This window comes from Telopea speciosissima, chromosome 2 (assembly GCF_018873765.1).
Source record: "Telopea speciosissima isolate NSW1024214 ecotype Mountain lineage chromosome 2, Tspe_v1, whole genome shotgun sequence".
Classification (NCBI taxonomy): domain Eukaryota; kingdom Viridiplantae; phylum Streptophyta; class Magnoliopsida; order Proteales; family Proteaceae; genus Telopea; species Telopea speciosissima.
The window spans coordinates 4,076,721-4,093,994 of record NC_057917.1 but is presented as its reverse complement, the minus strand read 5'-3'; the positions used below and the strand labels follow the sequence as shown (position 1 = coordinate 4,093,994).

Genomic DNA, 17,274 nt, shown 5'->3' with positions numbered 1-17,274 from the left:
GGAATTTCAGAGAACTTCAAATAAATAGCTACTCATCTGATTAGGTTAAACTTTAAGTCAAGTATAGCAGGGATCAATAGGTGTCAAATATCAGTATCGGGCAACGAGTTGAGAAGAAAAGATTAGGGAGAATAGATTGACTTTTCAATAGTGATAGAGGCCTTATTATTTATAGATTGGATATGGTTACAAATATAATATGCTGTCACAAAACAGTCAACCCTGCATATATTGAATCTATACGGGTACATAACTCTTATCCTTAACACTCCCGCTCAAGTTGGTGCATGGATATCCTTCATGCCCAACTTGGATGCAACATGATGAAATGACTTAGAAGCCAACCCCTTTGTAAATACATCAGCAAGTTGATCCTCTGAAGTGACGAACGGAATACAAATCAAGCCTTCGTCAAGAAATGTACAATATATTGAGGTTGAGCAATGATCATCCACAAATCCTGCCCAATCGGCATCAGTAAAAAAATTCCAACTTTAGGTTACTATTGTTGGAGAACATAATGCCTTTTCTTGGGGTAGATTTTAAGTACTTCAGAATCCAATATACGACCTCAAGATGAGCTGTCCTTGGATCATGTATGAACCGACTTACAACTCCCACAACGTAGGCAACATCTGTCCGAGTATGGGAAAGGTATATCAGTCTCCCCACAAGACGTTGATACCTCTCCTCGTCCACTGGATCACCTCTCTGACTGCTCAGTTGATGGTTAACCTCAATAGGCGAGTCTGCAGGTTTGCATCCAAGCATCCCAGTGTCCTAAAGAAGATCTAGAACATACTTCTTTTGAGAAATGAAGATACCTTAGTTGGATTGGGCTACTTCAAAAAAGGGGTACCCAATGCACGAGGCTCCCACCACTACGGGGTCTGGGGAGAGTCATAATGTACACAGCCTTACCCTTGCTTTCGCAAAGAGGATATATCTAGACTTGAACCTGTGACCACTTGGTCACAATGGAGCAACCTTACCGTTGCACTAAAGCCCACTCGAGCTACCTCAATTCCCAGGCAATTTCTGAGAGGTCCTAAATCTTTGGTTTCAAATTCAGGTGCTAACTAAGTCTTCAACGCAGAAATCTCTGTTGTCATCATTGCTAGTTATGACTATATCATCAACATAGACTATAAGAGCAATTATCTTGCCTTCCTTGTGTTTGGTAAATAGGATATGATCGGCATGACTTTCTTTGTACTTTGTACCCAAACTTCTACATAGCCTTTTGGAACCTGCTAAACCATGTCTGAGGGGATTGCTTGAGACCATAGACGGACTTTTGCAGTCTACATACTTTCTCAATTGTGGATGATGAGCCAAAGCCAGGAGGAATATCCATATACACCTCCTCTTCAAGATCTCCATTGAGGAAGGCATTTTTCACATCTAATTGTTGAAGGTTCCATCCAAGGTTTGGAGCACAAGATAGCAATGCTCGAACGGAATTCATCTTTGCAACAGGGGCAAATGTGTCCTGGTATTCAATGCCATATGTTTGGGTGAAGCCCTTGGCAACCAGTCTTGCCTAATATCTTTCAACTGTCCCATCTGCTTTCTATTTTATGGTGAATACCCACTTGCACCCTAATATTTCTTTCCTTCGGAACAAGGAACAAGCTCTCAGGTATTATTTTTCTTCAAGGCCTACATTTCCTTTATCATAGCATTCTTCCATTTCAGGTCTGTGATAGCTTCTTTCCAACCCTGTGTAATGGACACAAAAGAAAGCCAAGAAACAAAGGAACGGTATGAGGGAGATAATGATTTATAGGAGATGAAGTTAGAAATAGGATGTTTGGTGCAGGCTCTTAACTCCTTTCGTAACAGGAGTAACAAAAATAGGAAGATCGTTAAATGAAGTAGAAGATTCATTACCTGGTGTTTGGTTGGTGAAGCCAATTCAGGGAGCGTATACGGACATGGTATGTTAGGGACAACCTTTTTTTTTCCTTCGAGAATAGGTGATCAGATCCTTTTGCTTAGATGCAATCTCATCTGTCTGCCCCCTGAAGTCGAACAATGTCAAGAACAAAGGGACTCGAAGGAGGACTTGAAGGATTCTCTTCCTCTAGAGTCTCCCCTAAAGGCTTATCCTCATGAAAGGTGACATCCATAGTGACAAAAAGTTTCCAAGAGGGAGGATGATAACACTTATAACCTTTTTGAGAAGTAGAATACCCAAGGAAGATACAACAGAAGACCCGTGGGTCAAGTTTGGACTGAGAGGTAGAGGAGTTGTGAGCGAAGCAAACACAACCAAATACACGGGGAGGAAGATGAGCGGCAATGGAGAGGTTAGGAAGCTGACTTACTGGCGTTTTGAAGTTGAGAACACTGGAGAAAACTTGATTGATAAGAAACATAGCAGTAAGAACGAAATTTCCCCAATAAAACTTCGGAACATGAGTGGTAAACATCAAAGAACGGGTGACCTCCAGAAGGTGGCGATTCTTCTGTTCTGGAATACTATTTTGCGCTAGGGTTCAAACACAGGAAGTTTGAGAGAGGATGCCATGTGATTTGAGGTACTGAAGGAAAGGACCATCAATGTACTTAGTCCCATTGTTACTTAGGAGAACTTTAACCTGGGTATTGAACTGAGTTCGAATCATGGTATGAAAAGACTGAAAGCAAGAAAAGGCCTCAGACTTAGTCCGAAGAAGATACACCCAAGTCAGACGGGTACAATTGTTCAATATAAGTAATAAACCATTTAAACCCACCCGAGGACAATCCTAGAGGGACCCCATAAGTCAGAGTGTATAATAAAAAATGGAACAATACTTTTATTATCACTAGGAAAATAAGAGGACCTAGTATACTTCGCAAGTTCACAAATACCACAATTATACCGGGGCAAATTACAGTATTTAACTGAGGAAGGAAACAAACGACGTAAAATATAAAAGGAGGGGTGACTGAGATGACGGTGCCATTGATGTAGTTGACTAAGAGCACTATCTTCCAGAGAGAAGTGTGTTGAAATTGGAGACAGAGCTGTTGTGAGACCTGGATCCAAGTAGTAAAGGCCATCTCGTACCCTACCATATCCAATCGTTGCCCCCGTCACTAGATCCTGAAAACACAATGGGTAGAATAAAAATGAACACTACAATTCAAATCATCGGTAAGGTGGTATAGAAAGCAAATTTGCACAAAGGTTAGGGACATGAAAAAAAGAGGATAAAGAGATGGTAGGAGTGCAAGACATAGAGCCTTTACCAGAAATGGCAGAGAGGTAACCATCAACTACCCGGGACTTCTCCTTACCCGAACAAGGGTTATAAGTGTGGAACAAGTCCGAGGATCTGGTCATATGATTAGAGGCTCCAGAATCAAGAAACCAAGAGGAGCCAAAGTGAGAGGAAGCAAGCAATATACCTGGCTAGGCAAGATGGGAAGCAAGTGTAGTGGAAGAAGCCATGGTAGGGGTTGCAATACCGAGTTGAGTCATCATACGCTGGAGAGCAACCAACTGTTCAAAAGAAAAAGGAGCAGGCATGGGGTCTTTTGTAGTCTCAGAGAGATGAGCCCGAGATCGAGTAGAGTGTTGTTTCCACCATGCCCCCCTCCCTTGGGGCAGCCATAAAGCTTCCAGCAAGTCTCCCTGGTGTGGCGAGGATGCCCACAATAATCATACTTAACCGGGTCCTTTTGTAAATGAACCTGGTTTAGTGTTTGAGCCAGTGGTATCTGAAGCTGGTGAAGCTTGAGGGGTAGTCACAAAGAGCAAAATAAGTTGGGGCAGTAGGTGGCATCATAACAAAACGACACTTGTCTTCATGCTGAACAATGTTATAGGCCTGAAGAAGTGTGGCAAAATGTCCCTGCTCAGAACATGGACACAAATCTGATTGTACTCTGGGTTGAGGCCAGTAAGAAAGTCATAAACCCATTCCATTTCACGCTCCTTCTGGAATGTCTCAGCATAAGAGGTGTAAACCATGGGAACCGGGTGATAAAAATCCAACTGCTGCCATAAAGTGTTGAGAGAAGAGTAATAGGCAGAAACAGATAGCTCCTTCCAAATGGTTTCACGAATCTAACAGTGGAGCTCATAAATTTGCGGATAGCCGCATATGTTTGCTTAACTGCATCCCACAAATCTTTGGCAGAATTCAATAGTACAAAACTAGGACTGATGGTGGGCTCCATAAAATTCAACAGAAAAGACATTACAAGGGCATTATTTTCCAACCATGTGTCTTTAACAGAAGCCTCAGTAGGCATAGGGGAGTCTCCAGTAATATACTCCGAAAAATGGTTACCCAGAATAGTAAGGAGACAAGCTCGTGACCAAGCAAGATAATTAGTCCCATTCAACTTAGTGGGTCCTGGCTAGAGTGGGGTGGTGTGGGGGTGCTAAGACGACTCAGGTCGCCATCCCCAGATCCACCCAAGGACGAACTAGTATTCTCGGTCATAATGCTAAAAAATAAATACTACAAGTGAATAAGAAATACCTTCTCATGGAGTGATCAAATCATATCAGCAAGATACGATCATAAAAACAGGTCCGACAAGGAGTGGCAGCAAACAAAGAAAGCTACGAGAAAGCATGCAAAGGCCTTAAGGGAGACCAATAAGGGCGCAGGAGGCCTGATGGAAGGGGCAGCGTCTTGGCGGGAAGCTGGTAGGCTCTCAAGGGCTTGGCAGAGGCGCATGAGGCCAAGCAGATGGCGTGCGAGAAGTAGATGCCTGGGCGAGGTAGAGGCCTGGAGAACCGTCAGGGATGCGCGAGGACCTGGCGAAGGTAGCGTGAGAGCCTGGCGGGATCAGTTGTGGAACTGACAAGAGTCGATAGGGCCAGAGAGGCCTTTATATGGTGAGCAACGACGGTGGTCATGGTTAGCGGTTAGTAGATCGTTCGTCAGTGATGGTCAGCGTGGTGCGACATGCATAGAGAGCATGTTTAGTCAACATTGCTTACCATGGGAGGCTGAAGCCTCGACAGCGGGGGTGATGAGATTCTCCGGCGATGAAAAAGAAAAACTTACCCAAAAAAGGATTGGTCTCTGATACCAAGTTGAGAAGAAAAGATTAGGGAGAATACATTGGCTTGTCAATAATGACAGAGTTCTTTATTATTTATAGATTGGATACGGTTACAAATATACTATGCTGAGTCACAATATAGTTAACCCTACATACATTAAATCTAGACGAGTACGTAATCCTTAACCTTAACAATATCAAAAAGCTGATCTAAGAGACATCTCGGAGAAGCATTGGAAAGACACTAAGATATACTAGATATGCTTTGATAAGCATTGATATGCTTATGTTATATGCAAATTTAATGATTTAAGCATTGTACTATTAATAAGTAATAAATAATGGTATACAACCAATGTTAGGTTAGCTCTGTCTTCCTGGCATCTATTTGATTCAAATCTTCATTGGCAAGTGCAATATAAAACTTACTAGTAAGTAATAAGAATCAATTAAACAACAACTCAGCCTTATCCCAACTAAATGGGTTCGGCAAGATGGACCCTTGCCCTCCAATCAGCTCTATTCAAGGTCATTCTTGATACAAGGCCTAAGCTATGCATGTCTTTCCTCACCACTTCTTCTAGGGTCATTTTAGGTCCACCCCTAGCTCTTTTTGTTCCTTTTCTGGCTAGACAAGGAGCTCTTAGGATTGCATAGTGTGAAGGAAACTTCATCCCTTTGCCAGACTAGAATGGAAATCTATGTTCTGTTAGTGTAATGGTTTTTCTTGTAGTTGTTGTTGTTTGCTTTTGTTTTACATCTTTGTGATATATCTCTCTACATTTTTTTTTTCAAAAAGAAATTATTTCTGAAAAATAGAATTACCAGTAGAGACTATAGGTTATGAACTTATGATAAACAGATGGCATCATGGACAAGTGTGTATACTCGAATAGGTTAAATTCCTTACCTTTTTGGACTCAGCATAAAGCCCCATGCCAGCAACATAGAAAGGAACTTCACGGAAAAGTGTGGCACCAGTCCCCCGGAAAAAACCCTTGAGACCATCTTGACGCAAGGTACCAATGACTGCCTCACCCACATTGTCAAAAATGCCAGCCTGCAACCGTTGCTTCAATACCTCGCAAGGAATCCGCACCGCTGTTCCCAAAATTGTACTGCAGAAGGATGCAACAGATTGCACCTACTTGGCATGCCAATTAAGTTTATTAGTTATAAATCTCTCTCGCTCTTTGTGTGTGTGCACGTGCGCATGCTTGTGTACACTCTTTGGGCATACATGTTAGGTAATTTTCCCTATCTCTGTCTTCTTCAAACCTAGACCCAATCTTCATCAAACAATTTTAATGATAAGCATATACCTGAATCTCTGGAAGTGATGGAGCCACATTTAATAATACAAGCTTGCTTGCTTCAAAGACTCCAGTTCGCAATCCATGGCTGTTGATCAAAAGAATCACATTATACAGTAAATAAAATGAGCCACAACAACACAAGATTCTCTCTTTGCAAACCAAAGAAAAGAGAACTAACCTTGAAAATTGACCAAGAATCGCGGGAAGGGAACCCCGATACAATCCTTTTACTCCAATTTGAGGAAGCTTTGATATAAGTTCTGGGAAGGACAGTGTTGATGCTTGCACTCGAGTCTGATGAGTCAAGATTTTGTCATGAAAAAAAACCCAAATGGTTTATAAGTTACAGAAAGATAAAGGATATAAAAAAAAAAGCACAAATGATTTATAAGTTCTAGAAAGATAAAGATTGTCTACAGAATTAAAAACCAAAATACATCCACTTGACCACTCTAAGATCCAGTTTTCAAATGGTATGCTGGAACAATTGTTTTTTACTTATTTGATCAGATATAGGAATGTTAAGAGCTAGGATGATAGAAGATTCTTTATGGCTACCCAAAACTATGTTTTCCAGTGTATGCTTACTAGATATAGAATCAAAAACTTGTTAGACAAGGAAATTCCATACCAGGGAGTTCCATAAATATTAAACTTGTCGAATGACGTAACATAAGATCATTACCTACAGACTTCTTGGTTTTCATAGTTTTCCTATATTGCTATCCATGAAGAAAAAAAAGATGGGTGATGAGGGCATCACTCAGGGATTTAGGACATATTAGAGGAGACGTCGATGTACACAACCATATGTCACTTCATTGTCGCTAGATGACCCTTATTAACTTGCGCGGATGCATATTTTTGTGTACTTACGTGTATCTTGTTTTATTTTATTGTATTTTATTTGGTATCAAAACTGTTGTGTAATAATGTTGTAAGGGAGTGATTGCTGGAGAAGTAGTTATTAGGGAGTAGTTATTGCTGGAAAAGATGTTGGAACATGTGAGATTTTTCTCCTATTCTGTGTAGGATGAGTGATTCCCTGCAAACCTTGGAGTGACTCCAAGTTGGTGTGAAGCCAAGCCCTTTTTCTCTTCCCTAACTCTTCTCTTTTTGGCTACCACCCTCTCCCTCTCCTCTATTCCTTTTCTACTTGTCCCAATTTTCCCACTTTTGACTTAAATTATAGCCTCAGACACAATGGAGATTCATCAAATGACAACAAGGAGGCACTGAGGAGTGATGACACATTCTTGGAGTTTTGGTAGTGACTTAGCACTTGATCATAACACTCCAAATCATGGGATAGCAAAGGAAAGTACTGACCTATCATGTAACCTTTATTAAATTTCCATGAATCCTAGAATGAATTTTCTGCACTTGTATTTTGGAAATTTTTATCATTTATGGCTGCTGTTAATTCTGATTTTCTGCATGTATGTTGTGAGTTTTGTGTTAGTAGACCTTCCCAAACCCAAATTCATTTAATCCTTAGATTTATATTAGATTTCCCAAACCTGTCCTGCACCAATTTGGTACCACGGTTCCAGCCCTTTTATCTCCTCCTAAAACTTTCCCATTGTTGTATGTCAACCCGTACTGGAACACAGTACCAACCACACTCCCAAATAGGAACAATGAACTTTAGATATCTTGGCTGAATAGTTGAGTCACATATATGCTAGATTGGATGAGATCCACAACCAGTTTGAGACCCAAGACATGCATGTAAGAGCTTTTGACCTCTGGAGCATGTTCCTAGAGATCAAGAAAATGACATTAAGCAAGAGGATGCCAAAAGATGGGATGGAACTCAGAGGAGTGAAGTCCCTAATGACCAGCCACGTCAATTTGCACGTAGAGAGCCCTATAGACTACATAGGTTTCCTTACCCACCAAGAGGTCCACGTCATCTTTATGATGAGGACGAAGATGAATGGGAAATGCCGGATAGGACATCTAGCATGCAATGGCCGGATGTTCTAGCATGCAATGGCCAGATCTAATCCAAAAAGTGAAGATTAAAGCTCCCACATGCGATGGAAGACTTAATCCAAAAGTCTTCCTGGATTGGCTTGCAGGCATGGACCACTTTTTTAAGTGGTATGATATGTCTGATGCTTGCCACATAGGATTTGCCACACTGAAATTTATTGGGCAAGCCAAGCTGAATTGGATAAGTGTGGAGCGTCACTAATGTAGCTCACAATAGGATAAGGATCCTATTAGAGGCCAAGCAACAGGATCTAAATACAGCTGCTGGTTAGGCTGCAAATATAATCCAAAAAGTGAAGATTAAAGCTCCCACATGCGATGGAAGACTTAATCCAAAAGTCTTCCTGGATTGGCTTGCAGGCATGGACCACTTTTTTAAGTGGTATGATATGTTTGATGCTTGCCACGTAAGATTTGCCACACTGAAATTTATTGGGCAAGCCAAGCTGAATTGGATAAGTGTGGAGCGTCACTAATGTAGCTCACATTAGAGGCCAAGCAACAGGATCTAAATACAGCTGCTGGTTAGGCTAGGCAGTTTGGGGCAGTTTAGGGCAAATCTAGGGTTTAAGCTAGGGTTATGGATGAAAGTAATATATGGTAATGATCAAAAGGTCTAGGGGGTTATTTTGATATAAAAATATTGGGATTTGGATCAGTTTAAAATTCCTGCAGAATTAAGGTTAGGGTTTCAGGTTTTAGAAATTAAGAAAAATTAGCAAAACTAGGGTTTTGAGTGGAATCTAAGGCCTGGGACTGAAGTCGAGTTTTCTAAATAGTAAGGGGAAAGTTCGACTGTAATATGGGCTGAATTGAATGGCTAATTAGGTCAGAACAGGTTTTTGACTATTTAGGGTTTAGTGGAGATAAAGGGGAATTAGGGTTTAGCTATGGAAGATGAGGCAGTAGGCTAGGTCGAATGGAGGGGTTGATGTAGTGATGCTGTGCCTGAAGTTTGAAGGGATTTGGCTGGACTGAATTTAGAACACTAGGGTTTATGAAATTAAAACAGAAAATAAAGGGATCGAATGGGGAAGGAGAAGGAATGATAAAAACAGAAATTAAACTCAAACTCAAACTCACCACTGGAATCCACCGGCAGCAGCTTGAATGATGAAGGATGAAACCACCTTCAGAGAGAGATCCTCCCAGCCGTCATGGCGTAAGGAGTCGCAGGAATCCACCCACCCTTTCCACCTTGAAATCCACAAGGATGCACACTCAAATGAGCAGAACAACAGCAACAATCGGCCAGCACCAGAAAATAGTCTTTTAATTCAAATTTCAATTTGGGGGAGCCCTCCACGATTTACTATATTAATAAGATGGCTTTATGCCAAGTCCCAGTACAATTTAAAGTCTTTTTCCTTCAAAAATCGTGGAAGGAAGAGATTTAATCTAACTTAACTAATTTAAAACAGTAAAAGACCTATTTAACCCTACTAACTTAAGTTAAAAGATATCTAACTTAAAATAACTAATTTAAAAGAAGATTCCATATTAGCCAATAGGATATAAGGGCCTATTAACCAATAGGAACACTTCACTTAAATTAGACCAATTCAACCAATTGGGTGCAACCAATTCTAAACCAGTTCAATCTAAAAAGAAGAAAATAAACTAAGTATTGGGCTAATCCCGTATGCAACCTATATACCCCTAGTTTAGGCTCATTAAAGTGGCTTAATACATAAAAAAACCCTTGGGAACAAAGGCCCAACATGTATATAACCCAACCCTAGGCCTATTTCTAAAGAAATAAGCCCTATTTGGTGCTCATTCTGCATCATTCAAAGATTGGGACATGAACGTATAGAATATTGGGAAGAAATTAAAGCAAAGTGCAAAGAAAAATACCTCCCAGTATCCTATAGAGATCGGACTTTGGACTAAATGATTACTCTTTGGCAGGACAGCATGATTTTTGCCGAGTATATGAGTAAGTTTGATGAATTAGTGGTCCGTTGTAATGTGAATGAAGATCCCAAAGTGACACTTTCTCAATTTCATACTGGCCTTAAGCCTAAAATTAGAACGAAGATGATTCCACCGACAGCAGATTCAGTTGAACAGGCCTTCCAATTGGCATTGGAATTAGAACAGTACGTTAGGCAGCCATTCACGAGGACATACAGGTCCCACTCAGCAGAGTTTTCCTCATATCTAAATCTGTCCCTAATGCATCTAGAGGAAGCAGTTCTTCCCAATTCACACCCCAAAAATTCAGAAGGGAAAGGATCTGCTATAGAGAGTTCCAAGGGCAGCAAAGTTATCTGCAATTGTTGCAATGGCATTGGGCATTATGCCTATCAATGCCCAACCCGTAACCTTTATACCAGAGCTGAGGAAAGTGAGGAAAATGTTGAGGATGAGTGTGTACACGTGCCTAAAGAAGGGGCTAGTGATGAAGAAGCCCAAGAACCTGGAGAAGTGACACCCCAACTGAATATTGTGAGGTGCATGTACACAAAACCGAAGTCTGAGGATGACTGGCAAAGAACCAACATCTTCCCTACTTACACTAAGTGTGAAGATAAGAATTATAAGGTCAATATAGAAGGCAGCAGCTGTATAAATATGGTTTCTCAGACCACCATTTCACGATTGGGCCTTAAAGCTGGAGCCTCATCCACATCCATATAAAGTTGCTTGGGTGGATCAGACCACCATTCCAGTTAGTCAGCATTGTTTATTGAGAAGACCTTGGTTGTTTGATCTTGATGTGACAAATTTCGGTAGGATCAAATACTTCTGTGTTCATCTACAAAGGGAAGAAGATCAAACTCAATCCCTCCCAACCTAGAGAGTTGAAAGCAAGAGGTGGCAAGTTGGACACTTCTCAAGTCAGTCAAAAAAAGCCTTTGCACATCATTAGTAGGAAACAATTTGAGAGAGAATGCAAAGATCAAGAAGTGATATATTTCCTGGTTTCCAAAAAAGTAAAAGAGCACTACCTAGATGTTCCATTAGAGGTCCTGAGAGAGGTTACTACTATCTGATTTCAGTGATGCCATATTGTCATTCCTGAGGAGTTTCCAGATGAACTTCCTCCCATGAGGGATACAGCAATCGACCTCGTTTTGAGATCCTCTCTTCCCAATTACTGAATAAATCATACAGAACATTCTGGAGTGAAAAGGCAAGTTGATGAACTTTGATGAGAAAGGATTCATAAGGGAAAGTCTAAGTTCATGCGCAGGGCCAACATTGTTGACTCCCAAGAAAGATGGCACTTGACGCATGTGTTTAGACAGTTAAGCAATCAATAAAATTACCATAAAATATCGTTTCCCAATTCCCGGATTGGATGATATGCTCGACATGATGGCTGGCTCAGAGATATTTTCCAAAATAGACTTGAGAAGTGGATATCATCAAAACCACATCTGACCTAGGGATAAATGGAAAACCGCCTTCAAATCAAGGACGGTTTATATGAGTGGCTAGTCATGCTATTAGGCCTTACGAATGCACCTATTACATTTATGAGAGTGACGACTCAGGTGCTAAGGCCTTTTTATTGGGAGGTTTCCAGTCGTCTATTTCGATGACATTCCCATTTACTGTAAGACCAAGAGTGGTCATCTTTCTCATCCAAGGCAGGACCTCAAAGCAATTTCTGGGTGGCCTGAACCAACAAGTGTTCACGAAGTCCATAGTTTTCACGGTCTAGCCACCTTTTATAGTAGTTTCATACAAGGTATTAGCTCAATCATGGCTCTTATCACTGATTGTATTCGGAAAGATAAGTTCAGTTGGACAAAGGCTGATGCCAAAACCTTTCAACAAATCAAGAAGTGAATGGCCAAAGCGCATGTGTTACGCCTTCTAGACTTTCTAAAGTCTTTGAAGTGGCGTGTGATGCCTCCGGCGTAGGAATAGGTGGTATCCTAAGTCAGGAAGCATAGTACAAAAACTCGCTATATCTCGGTCAAGATCTTGAGAATTTCGAGTATCTCAACCTGACCGAAACGAAATAGTGGTTCGAAATGAAAAAATGCAATCTCTCAGTCAAGATTTCAGTCATCTCGCGAGATCTCGAGACTTTGTAACATCTCACGAGATCTCGAGATTTTGTTACAAATCTACTTTATAAAAAGACCAAAACTCACGAGTCTTGGTCGAAATTTGGACCGAGTCTCACAAGGCTGCTCCTCTTTGATTTTTTGGTTCTATGTTCTTCATCCTTCACTTCTCTTTGGTGATTTTTGTACCGGCCTTTCAATCTTCTCCGCATCTACGCCAAATCTTCTCCCAGACTATGACGTGGCATTCATATGTCCTACAGTCGGAGAACAATGCACGTCGGCTCCATTGGATTATGAGTGGGGTCGATCCTGGACGGCAGAGTAATTATTATTAGTATACATTTGAGTCACTTGATGACTACTTGACTTGTATTGGGAATTTGGGATATTGATGTTATTGACTTATTGTACTTAATATTATAACTTATGAGTTATGAGTCATTGAATTTATGTTTCCAAGTGAATTTACTTGTTTAAATTGCTTATTAGTTATTATGTGACATATGTCCTCTAGTGCTTCAAGTCTTAAGCAATTTGTATGTATAATGTATGTGTAATTAACTAAGTTATACATTAGGATTCGACCGTATACTGCCAATCAATGGTGCAAATCCAAAACACCACTTTGGGTGACTATTTTTGCAATTTGAACATTTACATGTATAAAGCGTAAAATAGGGTTTCCATGAAGTTTCAGGCCTTAACTTGGCCTAAAACCCACCGAAATGACCTACCGAAACCATGCAGAAAAATACAATATTTTGACCGAAATACCGAAACGAAACGAGTTTTTAAACCTTGTCAGGAAGGACATCCCATTGCTTTCTTTAGTGAAATGTTAAATGAAGCCAAGCAACAGTATTCTACCAACAATAAAGAGTTCTATGCGGCAGTACAAGCTTTAAGGTATTGGAGATATTATCTGCTTTCGCATGAGTCTGTTCTCTACTCAGACCATCAAGCATAGCGGTATTTGAGCTCACAAAAGAAGCTCAGTCCCTGACATGCAAAGTGGGTTGAATTTCTGCAGGAATACACGTTTGTAACCAAACACAAAACAAGTGAAGAAAATAAACCCGCCGATGACTTAAGTCGTATGTCTGTAAGCCGCCAATGCCTTGAGTCATATGTCTGCCCGTTCATCCTCCATGAGTATTAAGGTGATTGGATTTGAGAGAATCAAGAATGACTATGCATTGTGCGTAGACTTTGGGGACATTTATGCATCATTGAGTGAGGGACATCCAGGAATGAATACCGAATATACTCTCCAAGATGGCTTCTTGTTTCGTGGTAGCAAATTATCCGAGTAGATCCATTAGAGAGTGTTATATGGGAGTTGCATGCCGGAGGTGCAGTAGGGAACTTTGGTAAAACAAGACAATTGCCAGGGTGGAAGACAGGTTCTAATGGCCTAGTTGGAAGCGAAATATGGCAAAGATCGTCAAACAGTGTCAAACTTACCAGATGGCGAAAGAAAAGAAGTAAAATACTGGTTTCTATAAACTACTGCCCATGACGAATGCACCTTGGCAAGATTTGAGTATGGACTTCATGTTGGTACTCCCTACGACAATTAGAGGTCATGATTCCATCTTAGTTGTTGTGGACCGTTTCTCTAATATGGCTCACTTCATACCATGTTCCAAAACATCAGATGCTTCACATGTAGCCAAACTTTCCCTCAGGGAAGTTGTTAGACTGCATGGTTTGCCCAAAGCCATGGTGTCCGATAGGGATGTTCGGTTCATGAGTTATTTTTGGAAACACTCAGAAAAATGTTGGGAACAAAGCTACAGTTTTCATTTGCAAACAGATGGCTAAACTGAGGTGGTCAACAACCGCAGCTTTGGGGATTTGTTGCGTTGTCTAATGGGTGATCATGTCAAGTTGGGATTTAGTCTTACCAATGGCAGAATTTGCTTACAATAGTTCAGTCAATAGGTCTACTGGTAGCACCTCATTTGAGATAGTTTTAGGCTACCAACCTAGGAAACCTATAGACCTAACATGTAGAAATAAGGAACAAGATTGCCATAAGCAATGAATATTATAAGTCTCGTGCAGATGTTCATCACAGGTACCAGGAATTTAATGAAGGAGAAATGGTCATGGTGAGAATCCAACCTGAGAGGTTTCCAAAGGGTACATGGACAAAGCTGCATGCAAGAAATGCTGGTCCCTACAAGATTCTAAAGAAACTTGGGATAAGGCTGAGTAGTTTTTGTTGTCTAGAATTTTCTGCACTTGTATTTTGGAAATTTTCATCATTTATGGCGGCTGCTAATTCTGACTGTCTGCATGTATGTTGTGAATTTTGTCTTGGTAGACCTTCCCAAACCCAAATTCACTTAATCCTTAGATTTATATCAGATTTCCCAAACCTTTCCTGCACCAATGGGATAATTGGGAAACTCTATTTAGAATTTCAGATATACAGCACCTGCTAGATGATCCTGTATTCGTATCCTACTCTTTTATGTTATCATCCTACCTTGGAACTATCAATCTTAACACCTACAAAATACTCATCGTCACACCTTCACACCCCTCAAACCTCTAGAATGAAGCTCCCCGATGAGTTATCATAGTAATTTATTAGAGATATCCTTTTCTTCAACCTTTCTGATAATCTGATCACATCGAATCCACAATAATGGTGATTATTTGTTTTCAAATATTCAGATGCTAGGAGAAAGCATTCAGAGGAAGTCATGATGATAGAAAACAAAGAAACAGAACTATTAATATTTTGCTATTCGGCCACAAGATATCTCCTCCTTCAGCCTCTAGTTAATTCACTCCAACACAATGAATGAGGGTCCAACTAATGGCATCAGGAGTATGCAACAGGCTCATGATTTCATTTCACTTATTCCACCGCTCAACACCATCTTGTGCACTAATAGGAGTGCCTCACTGTCATAAAGAAAAGCACCCCATTTTCATCAAATTCACGTAGACAAGTCAGTGTTTAAAGAGTTAGCAGTTCACTCCAAAGGAAGCTCAAAATGCTGAGAACAAAGCCTTAAAACTGGAATTGCTAACCATAGTGTATATTTGAAGGAAAACAAAAATTGCCTAACTAGACAGACATGAATAACTATCTTCAAGAAATTATTAGTCAAAGAATTTGCCTTCATTGTATCGACGGGATGCAATAGAGAAGTGGAAAGTGCACAAGCAAGCCCACCAGCCAATGCAGATTTCAGAACACTTCCAGCAGGGATTTCCACCGGCGGTGCAACAGCAACAACAGTAGCAGCTTCAAACCATATATTCCTGAGGAAAAAATAGTATGGAATATCACAAAATTCAATTAATAAAACAAAATGCTTCAAAAATTGGTCCATGAATATTAAGCACTGTGTTCAAACTAAAAGAGGGAGGAAGAGAGAAAGAGCGAGGATACAGCTTTGCTACATAACATATCACCTATGAAAAGGATTCGTCAATCTGAAATGTTAACCAAATCTATCTCACAGTTTCGAATCAAAGCATGTTTCTTAGAGCTAATGTGTTTCACTGCCCATTTTGATCATTGATAAAAGAATCTAGTCAGGAAAGGTGAATGGACGACACTAAATAACTAGGCTCCTAATGGATAAGAGATCTGTGTTACAAGGATGCTTGTGTTGGTGTTACTTGTTAGTGTGGAATCCAAGTCCAACATGGTCATGGGTGTCGGACTCAACAAACCCCAACAACAAGATTTCGAGACTTAAGGAAATGCACATTTGTTTTACTATTTTAGATTATGAGAAAATTACTTGGACACCCCCTGTACAATGGCCATTTTGCTTACGATTACCAACGTTTGAAACAATTACTTGACACCCCCGAAACCTGACAGTATTAGTATGCTGTTAGTGTTTAAATGGAAATGTCCATTTTACCCTTATGATTTATTTAATTTAAACTTATGAAGTTAAATGACCAACTTACCCTCCTTCTACTTCTCCTTCCTCTCCTTCTTTCTTCTTTAACTTTTTCTTCTTCTTCTTCCTGCAACTACAGTTCAGCTGCAGAGGGAGGACCGAATCTCACCACCGTCACCATCAACGCATGATGGGTACATCGGGAGGGATTCTCGGTTTCTCGCCCTCTCTGCTCTTCTTTTTCTTCTTCTCTTTTTTTTTTTTTCAATTGGTGGAACCCTAGAGGGAATAGGGGTGGAGTAATAATCTCAGTTCATCTCACAGCAATAATCCACTTATGCAGCAATAATCTCAGTCCATTTGTAGAGGTCAAAATTTTCAATCAGTGGAACCCAACAGTCCATTTGTAAAGGTCAATCGATGTACACCATTGCAGCAATAATCTCAGAATGGACAAAATCAAACTGCCATACTATCTTCAGCTTGTGAACGGAAGGTTGTTTCCAAGATCTGTAAAGCTGTCATAGCCCAAGTGACAGAGGACATATCTCTGAAGGCTGACTCTATTTGCCATATGTTGGTGCATATGGAAGTAAGGGAAAACAAAAGATTTTCACAACCAGATTCAAGGGTATTTGGGCGTTTCAGCTTGGTTCCATTCTCTCTCAAATTGAGGAGGGAGGAGGCGGAAGATTAAGACACCAGGTCAAAATGGACAATTAAATAAGGAAGCAAAGTAATTTCCATCACAAACCCATAATTGACCATAACATGCTCAAAGAATCTGTTCCCTTGTTGCAGAAAATTCCATCAATAAGAGAGAACGAAGAAGAGGAAGATTTAGGGAAAAGGGTTTGGATCGAATCAAAACTGTTATGGCACATCGTTGGTCCAGCCATCTTCAGCCGTGTCTCCTCCTACTCCATGAATGTCATCACCCAAGCTTTCGCTGGCCATCTTGGTGATCTCGATTCTCGAGCTCGCTTCCCTCTCCATCGCCAACAATGTCATTGTTGGCTTCAATTACAGTCTCTTGATACG

General features: G+C 40.5%; 1 protein-coding gene across 1 annotated transcript in view; it reads right to left on the bottom strand.

The window, feature by feature from the left end:
- Window positions 1–17,274, bottom strand: part of LOC122652129 (mitochondrial substrate carrier family protein C-like) — a 36,768-nt gene that overhangs the window by 1,477 nt on the left and 18,017 nt on the right. Inside the window, exons 3-6 of the mRNA XM_043845801.1 lie at window positions 15,493–15,637; window positions 6,508–6,623; window positions 6,336–6,414; window positions 5,924–6,157 (exon numbers count right to left, since the gene is read on the bottom strand). Of these exons, the coding sequence (XP_043701736.1) occupies window positions 5,924–6,157; window positions 6,336–6,414; window positions 6,508–6,623; window positions 15,493–15,637 (574 nt within the window). The remainder of the gene's footprint in view (window positions 1–5,923; window positions 6,158–6,335; window positions 6,415–6,507; window positions 6,624–15,492; window positions 15,638–17,274) is intronic.